We start from the raw sequence: 19,746 nt of genomic DNA on the forward strand, positions 1-19,746 counted from the left end.
ACCGATTATCCGTATCCCTCTAACGATACCCATATTATCCGTATCCGTATCCGTATCCGTATCCCTATCCCTATCGCTATCGCTAACGCTGTCGCTGTCGCTATCGCTATCGCTAACGCTAACGCTATCGCTATCGCTATCGCTATCCCTATCGCTATCCCTATCGCTATCCCTATCGCTATCCCTATCCCTATCGCTATCCCTATCCCTATCCCTATCCCTATCCCTATCCCTATCCCTATCCCTATCCCTATCCTTATCCCTTATCAAGATGTTTAATGATATAACACTTTAAGTTCTCGCGCTTTGTACACATATTTAAAGTCACATACAGGTCGAACGCGATTAATTAACATTATTTTTACCTTTTTTCCCAACGTTTAGGCCAGGTTGCACTGGCCGTGGTCGCGGAAGACTGACGTCCCAGCAAAATGTCACCAGAGATGTAAACAACACAAAACTACCCGATATTAATTTATATAAATGTTCGGGGTAGACAAATAAATATAATCTACCCGCTTTTAGTTAATGTTTATTTCCCACCATGTTTATTTTAAAGGTAAAAATAATGTTAATTAATCGCGTTCGACCTGTATGTGACTTTAAATATATGTTTAATGATTTCTTATCAAGTGCTAAAATATAAAGTTTCATGGTTTTATCTTTTAAAATTAAGAAATCCCATACAAACTTTCAACCTCGTTTTCAACCCCTTCATCCCTTTTTTTCGAAATAAAAAGTAGCCTATGTTCTGTCTCAGGGTCTAAAGATTGTCTGTTCCAAATTTCATCAAAATCGGCTGCGTGGTTTAAGCGGGAAAGCGTAACAGACAGACAGACAGACAGACAGACAGACAGACAGACAGACAGACAGACAGACAGACAGACAGACAGAGTTACTTTCGCATTTATAATATTAGTATGGATTGCGTGGCAGTTGAGAGTACCATGTTTAGGCCACGAAGCTTACTGAGTGGCCTAATAGTAATGTACGAGAGTGAAAAGCTTAATTATATCACTATTGTATACAATACTTTTTCTATGAGTCATCATTATACATCGGGGTTTTCGAAGAGTAGAGGTAAACAGATATGTTAGTCTAAGAAAATATCATATTATGCCTAATGAATAATTACCTCTCTGCGAGTTGTATACAATCTGTGACGAAGTTTTATTTTAATTTCCGTAAAAGTCTTATAACTTTTAAGCAGAGATCGGACGGATTTGCGACATTCTTAGCGACTTACGTCATTTAAATGACTTTTAGTATGAGATGACGCACAAAAATCCGATCTCTGCTTATAAGATAACAATAAAAATAACTTTAATTAATTACCTGCTGTAAATTTAATAGTTGACACGATTTTCAGAATAAACTATGAAGCATTTTCTTATTTATAAATGAATAGACTTAACTGAAGAGGTTGATAATGAATGGCCATTATAAAATATGTACCTATATGTATGATTAATCTTTATTTATTTTTCAATCAATTATTCATTCAGTAGAAACCTGCTAGAGTACGTTCTGTTTTTAAGTAAATACCTACTCTTTGGCTAATGTCAAAAGTTCCCGCTCCGAAAACCCCGATATATGTTCATCATCTTCATCATCAATGGACAGAAATATCATCATTCATGCAAGTTAAAATTAATGTTAATAGCGTCATTCACCGTTGTATCAACATCGATTGGCCTGATGGATCTGATTGGCCGATAACGCGACAGATAAAAAAAAATGGGTTTCAGATGCAGAAAAATTTGCCAGGCATCGCAAATTAGTATAGAAATTGTATGAAGTTCTATTTTTGAAATTATTATAGTTAACTAAAGTCAACTATAATGAGATTATTATAGTTGAGTCGGAACTGCCATAGAGTATCGAACACTGAAAAGTTAGCACTTATATATAGTTTAGTCTGTGGTGTCCTAATTGACAGATTACAGTCGACGAGTAGAAAAAATACTATTTCAGATAGACGCATTATTAATGGTGTTCATTTCTTGTCAGGTCGAAACTTCTGATCTGAGGGCCAGACGTCGTACGATAATGATATACGTGCGAAGAAGGAATTCGTAACTCGTATCGATTTAAAACACTCCCTTTAGTCGTGTTTTAATTTATCGCCACTCACTTCAAATTTACTCTTTTCCGCACTTTTTTTTACACAGATTGACTGAGTCCCACTTGTGTCTTCGTAATGTAATACATAGTAACGACTTATTCACAGAAGCTAAAATTATGAAACCGAATTGATAAAAGTGGGACGTAGACGTAGATCACTAACCTGTACACGTTTTGTCTGAAGCCGTTATATGAGGAGAACATGATGATGCAGCCCTGGCACACGGACAGAGAGAAGAACACCTGCGTCACAGCTGCGTACCACACCTGGAATCAAACACACATTGTCAAGGAGTAAAGACAGCATAAAATTACCCAAACTAAATAAGACTTCATTTCCATAATTCGGAATGTTAGCCATTATTTTTAATAAAATTCCAAAGAAAGAAATATACCTAAATAGATTTGAATTACAATTTAAGAGACATTTCATAGTACAAGTAAAGCTTCTTACTATTGTATTTTAAACGAAAATTTAACAACCCTCGCGATCGTATCAGCTCGGGTGTAAAGGGACACCCTGGCAGGGTTTATACTGTACTTAGCCTAAGATCACAATATGTAGGTAGGTAAACATAAAAATTCAATAAAATATTGAGTACTCAAATATTTGTTAGAGAATGTCTCTTAGCATGGTTAGTCAGCTCATCAATGTTTTTAAATAAAATTATTACAAAACAAAACTTGTGAACCGCAGTAGAAACAAGTCTTCTGAAAATTCCGATACAAACACGCTATGAACAGTAATAAGTATTCAGTTTGTCCTTACATTGAGTTCAATGAGTTTATCCCACTGGGGAGTCAAGAAGAACAAAATTCCCGTCCCGGCTCCATCCAACGTGCAAGTACTGAAAACCACAATAAGCAATAAGTAAATTTAGACCTAACCCTTTCAAGGGCAGATATTTACTCTAACAGATTATTGGAAATTTTCACCCTTTCTACTCAGAATCATGAAAACTTTTGATCTTAATTTTCACCACACCAACAGATAACGGCTTACTTTGCTATTCGAAAACAGATAGCAAAATTGCATTTTATCCACAAGTGTGCAAAGTATATTCATACAAATTTTAACTTGATATACTACCTATAAATGATGATTTTGAATCACAAATATTGAATTGATTGATGGATATGATTTAGTTTGATGTTTTGTAGTCAGTATTTTATTCGTGTTGGTGTGGTAAAAAATCTCGTGTTTCACTCGGCGGCAAAGTTTGTTTAACCGCACGTGCCAATATTGATACCCGAGCAAGCGAAAGATTCCAATCTTGAACCGCGAGCGTAGCAAGTGGTTCAAAAAGTGGAATCTTGAGCGTTGCGAGGGTTTCAAGGCACGAAGGTTAAACAACTTTGCCCCCTTGTAAAACAAATAACTATTTTCTACTCCCGAACTGTTATTCTTTATTTACAGGGTCGTGCATAGATCTTTAAAACCCTACATAAAAGTTTCCCCAAAGCCAGCGTCCGCCGGCTTTCCGCGCAGGCACGCAGTATCGAAAAAACTAAAAAAGACGCATTGTTTGACTCTGTAACCATGGCAACGCATTATAATAACGATACTGCGCGCGTGCGCGGGAAGGCTTTGGGCAGCTGAGCTGAAAGTGCAAACCTTTGCGCCAAAATACAGGAAAAGTGTGAATTTCACGACATCTATTCAAGAAAACTATTAAAAACTAAGTGCATGGTCGTAGAAAATGTATTGTATGCAACGGTGTTTAACTGAGTCAAAAAATACTCGTGGCGTGGTATTAATAACACTCGTCTTTTTTGACCTCCTTTAAACGCCTGTTGCTTAAAATACTATTCATGGTTCATTACATCCTAGAATTATTTATTTTGACATGGGAAAGAAAAAAACACGTTATATGACTAGGTAGTAAGGTCATAAGTGTATGAAAAATTTTAGACTTTTGTCGATCATAAGAGCTTTTATTATTCTGAGTAAAATAGTTATTTGTTTTACAAGGGGGCAAAGTAGTTGTTTAACCGCACGTGCCAATACTGATACCCGAGCAAGCGAAAGATTCCAATATTGAACCGGGAGCATAGCGAGTGGTTCATAAAGTGGAATCTTGAGCGTTGCGAGGGTTTCAAGGCACGAAGGTTAAACAAACTTTGCCACCGAGTGAAACACAAAATTTTTCACCACACCAACACGAACAAAATACTAACTATAAAACATCAAATTAAATCAAATCCATCAATTTATTCAATATTTATGATTCAAAATCATCATTTATAGGTTAATTCTAACAGCCAGCTTGAGACATCAAGTTAAAATTTGTATGAAATTACTTTGCACTCTTGTGGATAAAATGCAATTTTGCTATCTGTTTTCGAATAGCAAAGTAAGCCTTTAACAGTTGGTGTGGTGAAAATTGTATTAAAATTTCAGAAAACCAAATTAAAATTTAAATCAAGTGATATCGATAATATAAAAGTAGAATAAAATGATGTTACGTTATAAATTAAGCTTTTACTATGTAATCAATAGAATAGTAGCTATATGTACCTAATCAGGAGAATAACCATAACGAAGTAAGGGAAGATAGCGAGGAAGTAGGCGGCCTTGCCGGAGCTCTTCACTCCGCGCGCCACGATCAAGAAGATGACAAACCAGGACAGGAGCAGGAACAGCACTAGGTACCAGACCGGCAAGCCTGCAAACACATTCAATTTTTAACCTACAAAAAACGAATAGCAATTAAAATAATTGTATTATGTATAGAGGACACAGTTCAGATAAGAAAGCCCATCAAATATTTTATATTTTATGTTGTGTAGGTAAATTACATATTTAATGATATTGAGATTCATATTATCTTTTTCTTCTGTGACAATTTGATATGTTTTCTCTGAAGAAGAACGACGTATTATTAAGCAATAATATAATTTATTGAAATTAATTTCCATAGAGTACCTAGTCTGTTCATATTCTTTGATGAATACTTTTGCATGTTAAATTGTATCTTGTTATTTAATGCATGTTAATTATAAGATGTAATGTTTTGAAAAGAAGTTGCCCGCCGAGTTTCTTGCCGGTCCCATAGTGGATACCCCCCACCCAACTGAGGGGGGACTGAAATCTTCTCGAGGCTGAGGCGTAGGGTTAGAGCCGGCGTAGCTTTATTTGACGTTCATATGCGCATTGTAATATGCCTACTTGAAAAATAAATATTTCATTTCATTTCATTTCATTTCAACCGTCGCCTCATATCTCAAGAAGGACGGTTATCAAGTCGTCTGTATGTTTTTTTTTTTTTTTTTTTTTTTTTTAATGTTTGTTCCTCGATATCTCCGTCGTTACTGGACCGATTTTGAAATTTTTTTTTTAATTGAATGTATATGCATACAGATTGGTCCCATTTTTCTCAGAACCCAGTTCTGATGATGGGATCCTGGAGAAATCGAGGGAACTCCTCGAATCTGAAAGGCATACATATAGTGATTTTTGTGTTTTTAAAGGAACAGCATGCATTTAGGTACGGAACAGTGACATTTGGTGCAGTGGAACTGCTGATGATGGCCAGAATAGAACTCTTCAAATCTGAACGGCACGCTTATAGTGACTTTGGTATTTTTATAAGAACAGCATGCACTTTCATCCAGAACAGTGACATTTGGTGCAGCGGAATTGCTGATGATGGTCAGAACCGAACTCCTCAAATCTAAACGGCACGCTTATAGTGACTTTGCCATTTTTATAAGAACAGCATGCGCTTACGTCTAGAACAGTGACATTTGGTACAGTGGAACTGCTGATGGTCAGAACCGAACTCCTCAAATCTGAACGGCACGCTTATAGTGACTTTGGTATTTTTATAAGAACAGCATGCACTTGCGTCCAGAACAGTGACATTTGGTGCAGTGGAACTGCTGATGATAGTCAGAACCGTACTCCTCAAATCTGAACGGCACACTCATAAGTGACTTTGGTATTTTTGCAAGAAAAGCATGCATTTAAGTTCAGAACAGTGACATTTATTTATTTAGTTATGTTTGTTAAGCATATTGAGTTTTCAAGTCAAAGTTTGCCAAGCTTCGATTTCTTATAATATAATATCGGATTCATGAGGAATTGAGGAAACTCCTCAAACCTTAACGTTATACTATACGTATATTCATTTATGTTGCCATCTAATAATTAAAGCATTAAAAGCAGTTTTAAAAAATACCTACACATTTCTACATAATCCAACATTCGCAAGTAACTTTCACCAGAACCCGAAAGGCGACGGTTTTTGTTTCTTAAAAATTATAAAATTAAAATCTGAAGATTCATCAACTTAAAGAATTTCTTTAGAATCACAGTAATAGCAAAGACATATATAACTCCGTATAGACAGATAAAGTCTAAGAAAAAACGTACCTCACTACCATACAGAAAAAGGTATGGTGGCCTAGATGGCATTAGATCTTTGGGGTACGCTCAGCTAGATGGCGCTAATATTAATATTTGACATTTCAAAACATATCAAGCTAAGAATATGGGCCAAATTGTCAAAACTAAGGTTCCAAAGTTTTAAACCTGTGTCAAGAGATGGTAGTTTATGCACTGTGATTACACATTTTACTTCGACAGTAACATAATACTCGATCCTCTTTGGTAAATACAAATAAAAGTAAATTCAGGTGTAACGACTTCCGACACAATAAGACATCCTACCGACTGGGCCAATGTTATTCTAGATGCAATATTATTCATTTATTTATTTATTTATTTAAACTTTATTGCACAATTGAAAAAATAATACAAATGGCGGACTTAATGCCTTGAGGCATTCTCTACCAGTCAACCATAGGGCCAAAAAGAAATTCGCGAAATATAATACATAAATAATACGTTCATATCATTACACGTATACTTAATAAATAATAATAGTTTATTTCAAAATGTATGTACTATTACCGACATACTTACAGTACAGTCTACTATGCAAGGGTTTTAAATAGTTATTAAAAGCCGAAGTTTTGGTGCCATAGACAATAATTTGTATAGTATGAAAGCGTTTTGTTATAACCGTGATTCAGATAGTATCCAAACTAACCACAAATATAATTTTTTGACGGGCATAAATGCGAATTATAATAATCTAATCCGTGCTGACTGGGGACAGAGATTATTCTTAATTTCTCATAATCAAATATTAGGTTTATAGGAATACAGGCCACAAATTGTGCCCCAGAACCGATTTGATGGAATCGGAATAGCTAAAACATGTACTAACCAAGCCCGCCAGCAAGGGTGTCCTTCTGTTGAATCACTGTCCTCCTGTAAAATAAAATTAATAGCGAAATTAATCCGAGCGTCCTTTACGTCAGCAATACGCGGATATGGATATAACCCAGCAACCTTCAAATTTATATGGAACAAGTGAACATCAGCATGCGTAGCCGAATGTACAAACGCTCACGAAACGAAACGCTCGTAGTTATATATCTCTATCGCTCTTGCGTATTGGCGCGACAGAGCCAGACTACCTTTCGCGGCGTTTCGTTTTCGTTTCGCGTCGTAGAAATGCCATTCGGGGCCAGGCACCTTCTGGGCGAGCTCGCTCCATCGTAGGCCACGTTTTCGCCTCGGCTAGTCTGTAGCCATGAGGAAGAGGTAAAGAAAAACGAAAAATTCTGAAAATTTGATAGCTTCTTTGATAATCAAATTCAGAATTATTGAAAACTAGCTTTTGCCCGCGGCTTCGCTCGCGTTAGAAAGACAAAAAGTAGCATATGTCACTCTCCATCCCTTCAACTATCTTCACTTAAAAAATCACGTCAATTCGTCGCTCCGTTTTGCCGTGAAAGACGGACAAACAAACCGACACACACACTTTCCCATTTATAATATTAGTATATGGATTTAAGAATAAGTAAAACTTACAGGAAGAACAGCTCGGCACTGCTTGTGCCGTTCTCAACATGAACGCCTTCCCCGGCCTCGCCGGAGGGCACGCACAGCACGTCGGTCCAGGACTCGTCGCACACGGCCCACGGCAGGGTAGACTGGAAGCTGAACACCAGGTAGTACAGGCACAGGGCGATGATCGACACGTAGTACGACAAGATGAGAGCCGTGCCAAAAGCCTGAGCATAGCCCGTGCCTGGAAATTATAGTTTTCACTAAATTTTATTACGATACTCGGAAATATCTAAAATTATGTAAGTGGTTTTGATATTTATTATGTATTATGCCAGTTATACAGGGTGTCCCATAATAAATGACACGTCACAGTGACACTGAAAGTAGAGTACCTATTCATGGTGCCGGACACATAAAAAAATATAATTTCGAGGATTTTCGAGGGGAGTCTAAGACTGTTGAAAACGGTGCAACTTTTACTGGGGTCATGTTAGGTTGGTTGGAACCCTCTCGGGCTGGTCTACCTCCAGTGTCACTGCCAGTGTCATGTTCAAGGGAAGTCGGCAGGGGCTGGCCCTGTAAATGACGAATAGAGTTCGGGAGTAGAAAAAATAATTTAAAATTTGATAAGATTCAGATGGCGATGTGAGAGAAAATATACAGCTATTCAAATGAGAATGACTAACCTTTCATTGCAGGCGCCAGTGCCCAAACCTTCACAGAATTTCTTGTACTGAACTGGCCTATTGCGCATTCAAGATAGTACATAGGTTTACCAATTACAAATAGTACTATAATGTAAGGAATGAGGAAGGCGCCACCGCCGTTATTGTACGCCACGAAGGGAAACCGCCACACGTTGCCGAGGCCCACAGATGTGGCTATACAGGACATGAGGAATTCTATCTGGTTCCCCCATGTTGCTCGCTGGGGCACATTATCAATTTCTGGGTTCTCCTGAAATTATATAAAGTTATACCTATATTTATAAACCGACTTATTTACTACTTCTCTATACTAGAATTATAGACGGTACTTTTCATTTTCAAGCCGTAAAGCTTCAACCTTAAAATTAGGTTCACCTTTTACGGGTACATTTTGCGCAAATGGAAACACAGGGTTCAAAATTTTACCAAACAATTAGAATAAAGGTCATCGTCGAAGATAAAAAAAAAATAGTAAGTAAGTAGGTCAAATCCTACATGTGCGCATCGACACTCCCCACAGTCCGAATGAATTTGTGGTACCTGAAATACTATTTTGCGAACTGGTACAATAAACTGAAAGAAATGTCATATACAAAGAAAAAGTGACCAAGGCCTCCAAGTGTTCAAAGCTTGATTCGAACCAGCGTCCTCCGTTATCACGACGGATGCCTAAACCACTCGGTCTGTTATAAGTTTGATGTGTCTGTCTGTCTGTCTGTGGCATCGTAGCTCCCGAACGGATGAACCGATTTAGATTTTTTTTTGTCTGAAAGCCGAGTTAGTCGGGAGTGTTCTTAGCCATGTATCATGAAAGTCGGTCCACTACGTCGCAGTCGGGGTTTTTTTCAAAATTTGAATTTTGTGGTTAGGTTATTGAGTTGTGAGGTTAACTGAAATTTAGAATATGAAGTGTAATTTAATTATATTATGAACACGAGTAATTTAATTGGAAGTATTCAAATAGAAAACACGTGTCCCGACGGTAATAAAATTAATCATTGTGTTTAGATAATCATGCTATCTTTTTAGGGTTCCGTACCTCAAAAGGAAAAAACGGAACCCTTATAGGATCACTTTGTTGTCCGTCTGTCCGTCCGTCCGTCCGTCTGTCAAGACCCTTTTTCTCAGGAACGCGTGGAGGTATGAAGCTGAAATTTATATCAATTACTCAGGTCTACTGTCCCTTGAAGCTGTGAAAAAATCAAACTTCTAAGCCAACGCAATCAAAAGATACAGCCGTTTATGCCGCAAATTTTCGACACTTGCAAGGGAATCAAAACCTACAGGGTGCTTCCCGTGAACTCAGAATCTTGAAATTTGGTACGAAGCAACGTCTTATAGCATAGATAAAGGAAAAATTACGAAAACCATAAATTTTTAGTTACATCACATAATATATTTTTTTTTTATAATTTTAACCTTACTACCCATTTCCTCATAAACGCGTAGAGGTATTAAATTGAAATTCATACCAAATACTCAGGTCTATAATACCTTTAAGCTGTAACAAAATCAAACTTCTATGTCAACGCAATCAAAAGAAACAGCAATTTAAGCTGCATATTTTGAAACTCGCAAGTACTCGCAAGGGAATCAAAACCTAAAGGGTACTTCCAGTCGACCTAGAATCTTGAAATTTGGCATGAAGCAACGTTTTATAGCACACATAAAGGAAAAATTCCGAAAACCTTAAATTTTTAGTTACATTACAAAATATATATTTTTTAATAAATATAAACTTATTACTTTTTTCCTCATGAACGCGTAGAGCTATCAAGTTGAAATTCATATCAAATGCAGGTTTGTACGGAACCCTCGGTGCGCGAGTCCGACTCGCACTTGGCCGGTTTTTTATCAAAAAATTCCTATTCAACAAACATATCGATAACGGTAAATTAAAACTGTGTATACATACGAGTACTTACGTCAATAAATTATAATATTAATCTTGTATTGACGATGATTGATGATGATTGATGATAATTGATAAGTTTGCCGTTCTAAGAAAGGGGTAAGCGAATTCTTAGATGTTTAATATTAAAACACACGCGTTTCTTCCTTTCTGATCTGTACTGATGCGTACCTAGGTGTATAAAATACACAAAATTACCCTTGTAAGTTCTTTCTCTATAGCATAATTAGCATAAACGTCTGAATTCACAAACTGAATACCTATATCATAACGACAAAAATATAGTCTAGACACCGAATATGTAATAAGTATAACCGAATTATTACAAAATATGGGGTATCTTTATTTACATGAACATATTTACATAATTATTTAAGAAACTAAAACTAAGCTAATGACTATTTTACATTAGCTAACTAGCTAATGTCTAAAATAGTCAGGCCCTTGAGGCATTGTACCAAGGATACTGGCGACATTTCCTCGCTGTACCGCAATGCTGATACGTTGTGCGAGGAAGTCGCCAGCTCTTCGGTCACCAGTTACCTCAACCAGACGCTTCGCGATTTTTGTGAACAACTTGTACGCGCTGGGACCCCATGGACCTAAAGTTTCTACGCCAAAAGGTACAAAAAGGTATTCTTTGCCAAGACTTTTGTATTTATTATGTTTCAAAATTTCGGCACTTTCTGCCGCTGCGCCCGCTTTTATCTTGGTCCGCTGGAGGTGAGACGGTGCCAATGTGTCTACGCAGGTAGCATTCCACACTAACATTCGTCCCATACTCCAAGGGACCAAGGACACTCCATCAGGCCTCTTGCCATCATCTCTGATTATGCCAGTCGGCTCAAGGAGAGCAGGCACATTGATGGTTGCAAGGGACCGACGGATAATGTCATTATTACAAATAGATAATGTTTTAAATTATTGCATAGGTATTTTTATTTTTAAATGTTTACTGTAGTACAGCCATTCTCAAAGTGTGCTCCGCGGAGCCCTAGGGCTCCGCGAAACCTCTCTGGGGGTTCCGTGTGAATTTTGGTTGTCTGATATGCGACTTAAACTCTCTTCCATAAAACCAAAGATTCCCCAATTATTGTAAAAATAAAAACAGTTTCATGTAATACCTCACATTAGAATCTAATGATTAGACTTTACTATTATATTTAAGACATTAAAATAAAGATTTATTTAATTTAAGGGTTCCGTCAGATATTTTGCTTTCCAAAAGGTGTAACAGAACAAGCGTCTATGATGAGGAAATGGACTCGTTATTACATATAAAACTTACGGCGAATCAACTTTTCCTTGACCAACTTTTTGGTGCATATTTCCTTCGGGATTTCATTGAATATTTTAACAAATAATATCTTTGATGGTTTATCACATGTTTAGTCACGTCTTCACTCATAAAATTCACTATTATTTGGTGCAAAACAGGTTAGAAAAACATATTTATCAACAAACTACATTCACATGGACGGAATACTGACACTGACAGTTGTCAGCTGCGTAACGTTCCGATATTATGTCTGGATTTCATTTACAAGTCAAAGAAATAATAATGACTAATATTGGTTATTATGCTTCCTGAGTATATCATTCAATGTAACATTTAGTAACAGATAAAATATTTCATTGCGAAATTACTTACAAAATAAATAAGAATGTTCCACAAAATAATATTTACGTAAAAATATTTGCGAATCGCTCCACTATTGGACTACATAGGTATCAATATCAATAGCTCTGTCTCTCTCTAAAACACGTGTACTCGGCACGTGTTGATAAGCAAACATCCGTGTGTTAATCGTGAACTCTAATGCATAGGGCATAAGACTAGTAAACAAAGCACACGATTGAGTAGCCATCTTGTCGGAAGTCCGATGTCAGAAGTCGGAAGTCGAATGTCAGAAGTCGGAAGTCGGATGTCAGAAGTCGGAAGTCGAATGTCAGAAGTCGGAAGTCGGATGTCGGAAGTCGGAAGTCGGAGATAGAATCTATAAAAGGGTCGGAGCGAGCCGACGCGCGTCATTCTTAAAATATCTACAAGACTAACAGTGTCTCTGGCTTTCGTGTGTTATACTGGTGAGTGAAGTTGTTCTGCTATTATTTCTCTGTTTGTTTTTACTTGGAAATTATTCTAAGTGATTGTAAACTTTGAAATTGTGTCTCTGTTTGTTTGTGCGGGGACAATATCGTCGTACAGTTGAACTTAGACCTGTGGTGGAATTGCTTTACTGTCAGTTGTGGGGTTAATTTAGTGTTCTATTTATAGTGTAGTGTTATATTTAAATTGTTGTGTATAGTGAAGTTTTCTGTGCTTTGTTTCATGAGTGCCGTCAAGCAATACAAAGACTGGGTCGATGTATGGCTGGTGCTTGGAGATAAGTCTGTGTTTGGTTTTGTAGGGAGTAATTCTTGCAAAACTAAGCTTAGATTATAGCACGTAAAGGAAACTTCACTCGTTTGTTTAGTTGGTCAGTAAAATTGAATTTAGTAATTTTCTATGGGGTTATTTTGTGAAAGTTATAAGCCAGATCATTGTTTGTGACAGACTGTTGTCCGGCTAGGCGCTTCTTCCCTTACGGTGTCAAATAAGAGGCGTTTAGGGGTCTTTTTGTTCCAAGTGGAGGGCTTGGACGCTTTTCTATACTTACAAAAGCGTATTTTCTCACCGGTCTCAAAGAGTCCAACTGTTAGATGGAAGTGAGGACTTACACGATTGACGAAAGACATTAGGAGTAATCCTTGCTCACTGAAGTCGGCAGTATTTGAGGCTGGGGTCCTATATATATATATATTTATTTACTCGGTGCTCTGGTCCATGCTGGCGTTGGTCGCTGGGGATTTCGGTTGTGATTGATCCATATCTAAGTAAAGTTTGATCGCAGCTGGGTCTCCCATGTGGCTGGTACTGGTGTGTCCTAGAATACTGGATATATACACGGATAGGGCGATCTACTCTCTGCTACCCTAGCCCGCGGGCAAGAGCAGAGGGGGGGGTCTAACCAACTCAAGCCTATAGGTTGCCTATCTCAGCTTCGCTGGCTGAACTGTACAGCTTATGGTAGGGATACACTTGTGCATATTTTGAACACAAGATCTATGGTAAGTGACGGTCTGTGTTTCAGATATGCTAGAATAGGGAAAATGATAGGAATAGGGTAGAGTCACACACTATTTCTATAAAAGTAGAGTTCTATTATGATTGGTCTTGGAATATAATTGGTCAACGTGTATTTGTGGAGAAATAATTTAACTACTACTATTTATATGGTTTAAATGGACTTTAAATGTGGTGTTTACTATCTTAAAATATGTGGTAAAACTGGTAATTTATAAAATCTCTTATTATTTAATTTATTTGAGTGAAATTAATAATTGTGGTAGCAATTTCTGATTCTTCATGTGGCATCGAGCCAGTGAGTGTTGCTAACTAGTTTTTCATGGTAAATTCTATCAAGTTGGTTAGGGAAACAAACTATACTTTGGAATAAAAAGCATAGATTTGTTATAGGGCCCAGTGGCATGCGAGCGCCGTCCACTGATGACAAGTCAAAAGCTTCAAGGAGTTACTAGACTTACTTACTTCGTTCTCAGTGGTAGCAACTACTCGGAGCCTTGATGATACATTAGAAGGATCGAGAAGTTATGGTCTATTAGCAGTATTGGGGAAAAGGGGGGTTTAGCTAGTGAAAAGAAACAAAATAAAAAAGGGGTTAGTTTGTAGATAGATAGCCCTTCAGGCTTACTTGCTTAGGATGCCCGATAATGTGGTTTGATTGGGCCTAAGGATTCCAGACGGTATCGCAAGTTCTCACCCCAAACCGGAATCGAAAATAGAGCGTAGCCGATGTTTTCTAAAATATTTTTTAATATTTATTTCATGTATGTTTCACTCACTAACTTTTATTCTAAAATTTCTTCATCACGTCATTAATTTTCTCACATATAACTTTCTAGGCCTAAATCTGATAAAATACTCTTCTATAACACTATATTATTATGCTACAATAACCTTTATTCTTCTTTAAAATATAAATAAATAAAATTTTAAAAATTAGTCAAAAATACAGCTGATACTCATTAAAGGATCTAGGTTATCGCGGTTCACATCGAAGGGTTCTACTTATTCACGCTAGACGATCACAAGGCCAAATTACGGGGTATATTTAAAGGGGGGTTAGCTATACTGTTGGTTAGTCAAGCAAGTAAGTAAACAAGTAAGGTGAGCGGAGGTTTAGTTACAAAGGGTTCCATGGGAAAATAAGTTCGAGAACCACTGCTGTAGTACATGGTAAACACACACATACTTTCTTTTCATCGTTGACTTCCAGAGGTGGTGGTTTGAAAGCCGACGCGGGTCCCGGACGGTTACCAGGAGGGGAATCCTCCGGGAAAGGGTCGAAAGCGGCATTGTCCTTCTCTTTGCTCTGAAAAGACAAATGGCTATTATTGCCCATGTCTACGTACCTAGATAATAAAACTACAATGTAACGGTGAACAAAATGGAAAAATAGACGGCCAAGCAAATCTTGACACAAATTTTCTATGGGACGATTTACAAACCGTCACGCTTACATTTTTAAAAGCGGAGCGATTTAAAGACTCGTGTATTCAATATTCTTACGCCCCGAGTAACACACAATGCTTTTCATCATACTTACTTCCAATGTAAAAAATATGTAAAAAAATAAAACTGTACCAGAAATTTCAGTTCATAATTTCTAAGGATAACGATTTTTCTATAACTCCTGCTCCACCTGCGAGTGATTATACATTTAATGTGGAAGTGTGATGAAAACTACTATTTTATTTTAATCTTATTTATTTATATTATTTATTGGCTATTTGAATCACCGTACAGTAAATTTATCACAACGACCGCCTTAAATTGGTTACAGAACTAAAACATGTCCGGTTCCAGAGATTTAAACTCTCCAGGTTTCACTGAAACGCGCTTGCACATTTCGCAAAACATGGCGAAGTCACAACACGTTGAATATACACAAAATTCTCACCATTTTAATTTACTTTTTTTATGATTTTTTTTCTAGCAATGGCAGCGCGCGCCGCTTGGACGCAAATGAACGATATCAATAATTAAATACATATTTATCGGGCGGCAAGCATTGGAAAGATTGTTTCTTCTAATCTATCCGTTTACTGCTAAGTATAGTAATTAATCACTGGCATTGCTGGTACGTCGGATTATCTGGGGGCACGGCAGTGCCCCCGCCAAGTCGAGCAGTTGTGACCTTGTGACATACGATCATCAATGATTATAAGACACTTTTAGTACACTGGAAGCTTCAAAATTTGGATACAGTTAGTATTTAGTGTATAGATCACACAAAAACCTAAAAATGTTGCAATTTCAGTCCAGGTTTTCAGATATACCAACTGCATAAATAATTTGTAATCTTCATTTGTAATCTGAGATTAGATTAGCCTAATCTCTCCTATCACTATATAGAATTACCAAGTTATATTTGCAGTTGATTTGCAGTGAATAAATCAGTGTACCTGTCTATGTAATAATATACAGATGCCCGGTGTGGTGATGGGTTAAAAATCTCACTACCCCATTTCCTTACATGGGAGTCGTAGAAGTCAACTATGGGATATGGGTTCCATTGTGGTATGGGCAAAGAGGTCAGCTCAGCCTCTTCCAACCTCTTAATAATTTGCCAACAGTGGCACTGAACCGTGCAGTCTCGGTTGCTCTGCATACCCTGTTTGGGAATACAGGCGCGACTTTATGTATGCATATAGATATGAGGGCGAGCCCTCGTCAAGTACAGCGAAGATTTAAAACAAGAAAACTGCAATTCTACATCACCAACCGCATAACTTTTTAAACCCATATTACAAAGTTACATGTGCAGTAATTACAGTGAATGAATCAGTGTGTTGTAAAATATTATTAAAAATACTTTCCTCAATATTATGTTCAAATGTAAAGAAAAACTTGTATTAACGTCGTTAATCTCTGTACCTACACAGTTATCAGAAATATACATATATGTGTACATTTTTTCAACTAATTTGCAATGGGTTAAGTGAAAGAATATGTAGCTGCTCTGATTAAGGGTACCTATTTTTTAACCGCCGCCTCAAATCTCGCAAGGAAGGACGGATTCGTCTGTATGTTTTTAACCGTCGCCTCATATCTCAAGAAGGACGGTTATCAAGTCGTCTGTATGTTTTTTTTTTTAATGTTTGTTCCTCGATATCTCCGTCGTTACTGGACTGGACCGATTTTGAAAATTTTTTTTTTATTGAATGTATATGCATACAGATTGGTCCCATTTTTCTCAGAACCCAGTTCTGATGATGGGATCCTGGAGAAATCGAGGGAACTCCTCGAATCTGAAAGGCATACATATGGTGATTTTTGTTTTTTTAAAGGAACAGCAATCAGCATGCATTTAGGTACGGAACAGTGACATTTGGTGCAGTGGAACTGCTGATGATGGCCAGAACGGAACTCTTCTAATCTGAACGGCACGCTTATAGTGACTTTGGTATTTTTATACGAACAGCATGCACTTTCGTCCAGAACAGTGACATTTGGTGCAGTGGAATTTCTGATGATGGTCAGAACCGAACTCCTCAAATCTGAACGGCACGCTTATAGTGACTTTGGTATTTTTATAAGAACAGCATGTCCTTTCGTCCAGAACAGTGACATTTGGTGCAGTGGAACTGCTGATGATGGCCAGAACCAAACTCCTCAAATCTGAACGGCACGCTTATAGTGACTTTGCCATTTTTATAAGAACAGCATGCACTTACGTCTAGAACAGTGACATTTGGTAAAGTGGAACTGCTGATGATAGTCAGAACCAAACTCCTCAAACCTGAACGGCACACTCATAGTGACTTTGGTATTTTTGTAAGAAGAGCATGCATTTAAGTTCAGAACAGTGACATTTATTTAGTTATGTTAAGCATATTGAGTTTTGAAGTCAAAGTTTGTCAAGCTTCGATTTCTTATATTAATATAATCGGATTCATGAGGAATTGAGGAAACTCCTCAAACCTTAACGTTATACGTATATTCATTTGTGTTGCCATCTAATAATTAAAGCATTAAAAGTAGTTTTAAAAAATACTTACACATTTCTACATAATCCAACATTCGCAAGTAGCTTTCACCAGAACCCGAAAGGCGACGGTTTTTTTTCTTAATTTTTTTTTTTTTTTGTTTGTTCCACAATATCTCCGTCGTTACTGGACCGATTTTGAAAATTTTTTTTTTTCATTGAATGTATATGCATACAGATTGGTCCCATTTTTCTCAGGACCCAGTTCTGATGATGGAATCCTGGAGAAATCGAGGGAACTCCTCAAATTTGAAAGGCACACATATGGTGATTTTTGTGTTTTTTAAGGAACAGCATGTATTTACGTACGGAACAGTGACATTTGGTGCAGTGGAACTGCTGATGATGGTCAGAACGGAACTCCTCAAATCTGAACGGCACGCTTATAGTGACTTTGGTATTTTTATAAGAACAGCATGCACTTACGTCCAGAACAGTGACATTTGGTGTAGTGGAAGTGCTGATGATGGTCAGAACCGAACTCCTCAAATCTGAACGGCACGCTTATAGTGACTTTGGTATTTTTATAAGAACAGCATGCACTTACGTCCAGAATAGTGACATTTGGTGCAGTGGAACTGCTGATGATGGTCAGAACCGAACACATTGTCACATTGTTAAATATCTCGAGAACTACTTATGCTATCGATATGAAATTTGGTATAGTTATAAACATTGTGAACCTCTACAAGTTGAAAGTATTTTTTTTTTAATTAATTAATATAAATGATAGAAAATGGCCAAAATGAAAGGGGGGCAAACTGAAAATTTCAAGTAACTAGGTCAAGTGGGGTATCGTTAGAAAGAGCTCAAATTGTATATATCAAAACTATTTTTTATAATTTTTTGGTTGTGGAAAAAAATGTTTTTTTTAAGGAAAATTAAAATGGTCAGAACGGAACTCCTCAAATCTGAACGGCACGCTTATAGTGACTTTGGTATTTTTATAAGAACAGCATGCCCCTTACGTCCAGAACAGTGACATTTGGTGCAATGGAACTCCTGATGATGGTCAGAACGGAACTCCTCAAATCTGAACGGCACGCTTATAGTGATTTTGGTATTTTTATAAGAACAGCATGCACTTACGTCCAGAACAGTGACATTTGGTGTAGTGGAAGTGCTGATGATGGTCAGAACCGAACTCCTCAAATCTGAACGGCACGCTTATAGTGACTTTGAAATTTTTATAAGAACAGCATGCATTTAAGTTCAGAACAGTAACATTTATTTAGTTATGTTTGTTAAGCATATTGAGTTTTCAAGTCAAATTTTGTCAAGCTTCGATTTCTTATAATCGGATTCATGAGGAATTGAGGAAAGTCCTCAAACCTTAACGGTATACGTATATTGATTTTTGTTGCCATTGAATAATTAAAGCATTAAAAGCAGTTACAAAAAATACCTACACATTTCTACATAATCCAACATTCGCAAGTAGCTTTCACCAGAACCCCAAAGGCGGCGGTTTTTTAACCGACTTCAAAAAAGGAGGAGGTTCTCAATTCGACTGAATGTTTTTTTTTGTATGTATGTTACTCGATATCTCCGAGAATCGTGGATCGATTTTAAAAAATTTTTTTTGATCAAACGGGTATAATCCCGAGATGGTCCCATTGACACCAAGTCGGGGTCTGATGATGGGACCTTGGAGAAATCGAGGGAACTCTTCAAATGTTATATAGTTATAAACATTGTGAACCTCTACAAGTTAAAAGTATTTTTTTTAATTCATTAATATAAATGATAGAAAATGGCCAAAATGAAAGGGGGGCAAACTGAAAATTTCAAGTAACTAGGTCAAGTGAGGTATCGTTAGAAAGAGCTCAAATTGTATATATCAAAACTATTTTTTATAATTTTTTGGTTGTGGAAAAAAATGTTTTTTTAAGGAAAATGTAACCTTTTTTTTTATAAAAAAACCTTTCAGATTTAAATTTCAACACCCTCGCGGGTGTTTATTTTACCTGTATTTTTTAACAAAATAACAATGAAATTACCTGCTTTCAAATAGAGGCAAAATGGTTAAAA

At 37.0% G+C, this 19,746-nt stretch overlaps 2 protein-coding genes across 3 annotated transcripts in view; one reads left to right on the forward strand and one right to left on the reverse strand.

The window, feature by feature from the left end:
- LOC125233432 (sodium-dependent nutrient amino acid transporter 1-like) overlaps positions 1 to 15,755 on the reverse strand; it is a 28,676-nt gene extending 12,921 nt beyond the window's left edge. The window contains exons 1-8 of the mRNA XM_048139449.1: positions 15,628 to 15,755; positions 14,920 to 15,039; positions 8,674 to 8,944; positions 8,009 to 8,228; positions 7,359 to 7,402; positions 4,643 to 4,790; positions 2,894 to 2,972; positions 2,288 to 2,391 (exon numbers count right to left, since the gene is read on the reverse strand). Of these exons, the coding sequence (XP_047995406.1) occupies positions 2,288 to 2,391; positions 2,894 to 2,972; positions 4,643 to 4,790; positions 7,359 to 7,402; positions 8,009 to 8,228; positions 8,674 to 8,944; positions 14,920 to 15,039; positions 15,628 to 15,630 (989 nt within the window). The 5' untranslated portion in view covers positions 15,631 to 15,755. The remainder of the gene's footprint in view (positions 1 to 2,287; positions 2,392 to 2,893; positions 2,973 to 4,642; positions 4,791 to 7,358; positions 7,403 to 8,008; positions 8,229 to 8,673; positions 8,945 to 14,919; positions 15,040 to 15,627) is intronic.
- The window catches only part of LOC125233436 (carboxypeptidase B-like), a 55,970-nt gene continuing 46,676 nt past the window's right edge, over positions 10,453 to 19,746 (forward strand). Inside the window, exon 1 of one of the 2 annotated variants that reach the window (XM_048139455.1) lies at positions 10,453 to 10,705. In XM_048139455.1, coding sequence (XP_047995412.1) covers positions 10,671 to 10,705 — 35 coding nt within the window. In that variant the 5' untranslated portion in view covers positions 10,453 to 10,670. Of the gene's footprint in view, positions 10,706 to 15,802; positions 15,935 to 19,746 lie in introns of those variants that run through there. The other variant, XM_048139456.1, reaches the window with a different exon arrangement.

The sequence above is a fragment of the Leguminivora glycinivorella genome, chromosome 14 (assembly GCF_023078275.1).
Source record: "Leguminivora glycinivorella isolate SPB_JAAS2020 chromosome 14, LegGlyc_1.1, whole genome shotgun sequence".
Lineage (NCBI taxonomy): Eukaryota > Metazoa > Arthropoda > Insecta > Lepidoptera > Tortricidae > Leguminivora > Leguminivora glycinivorella.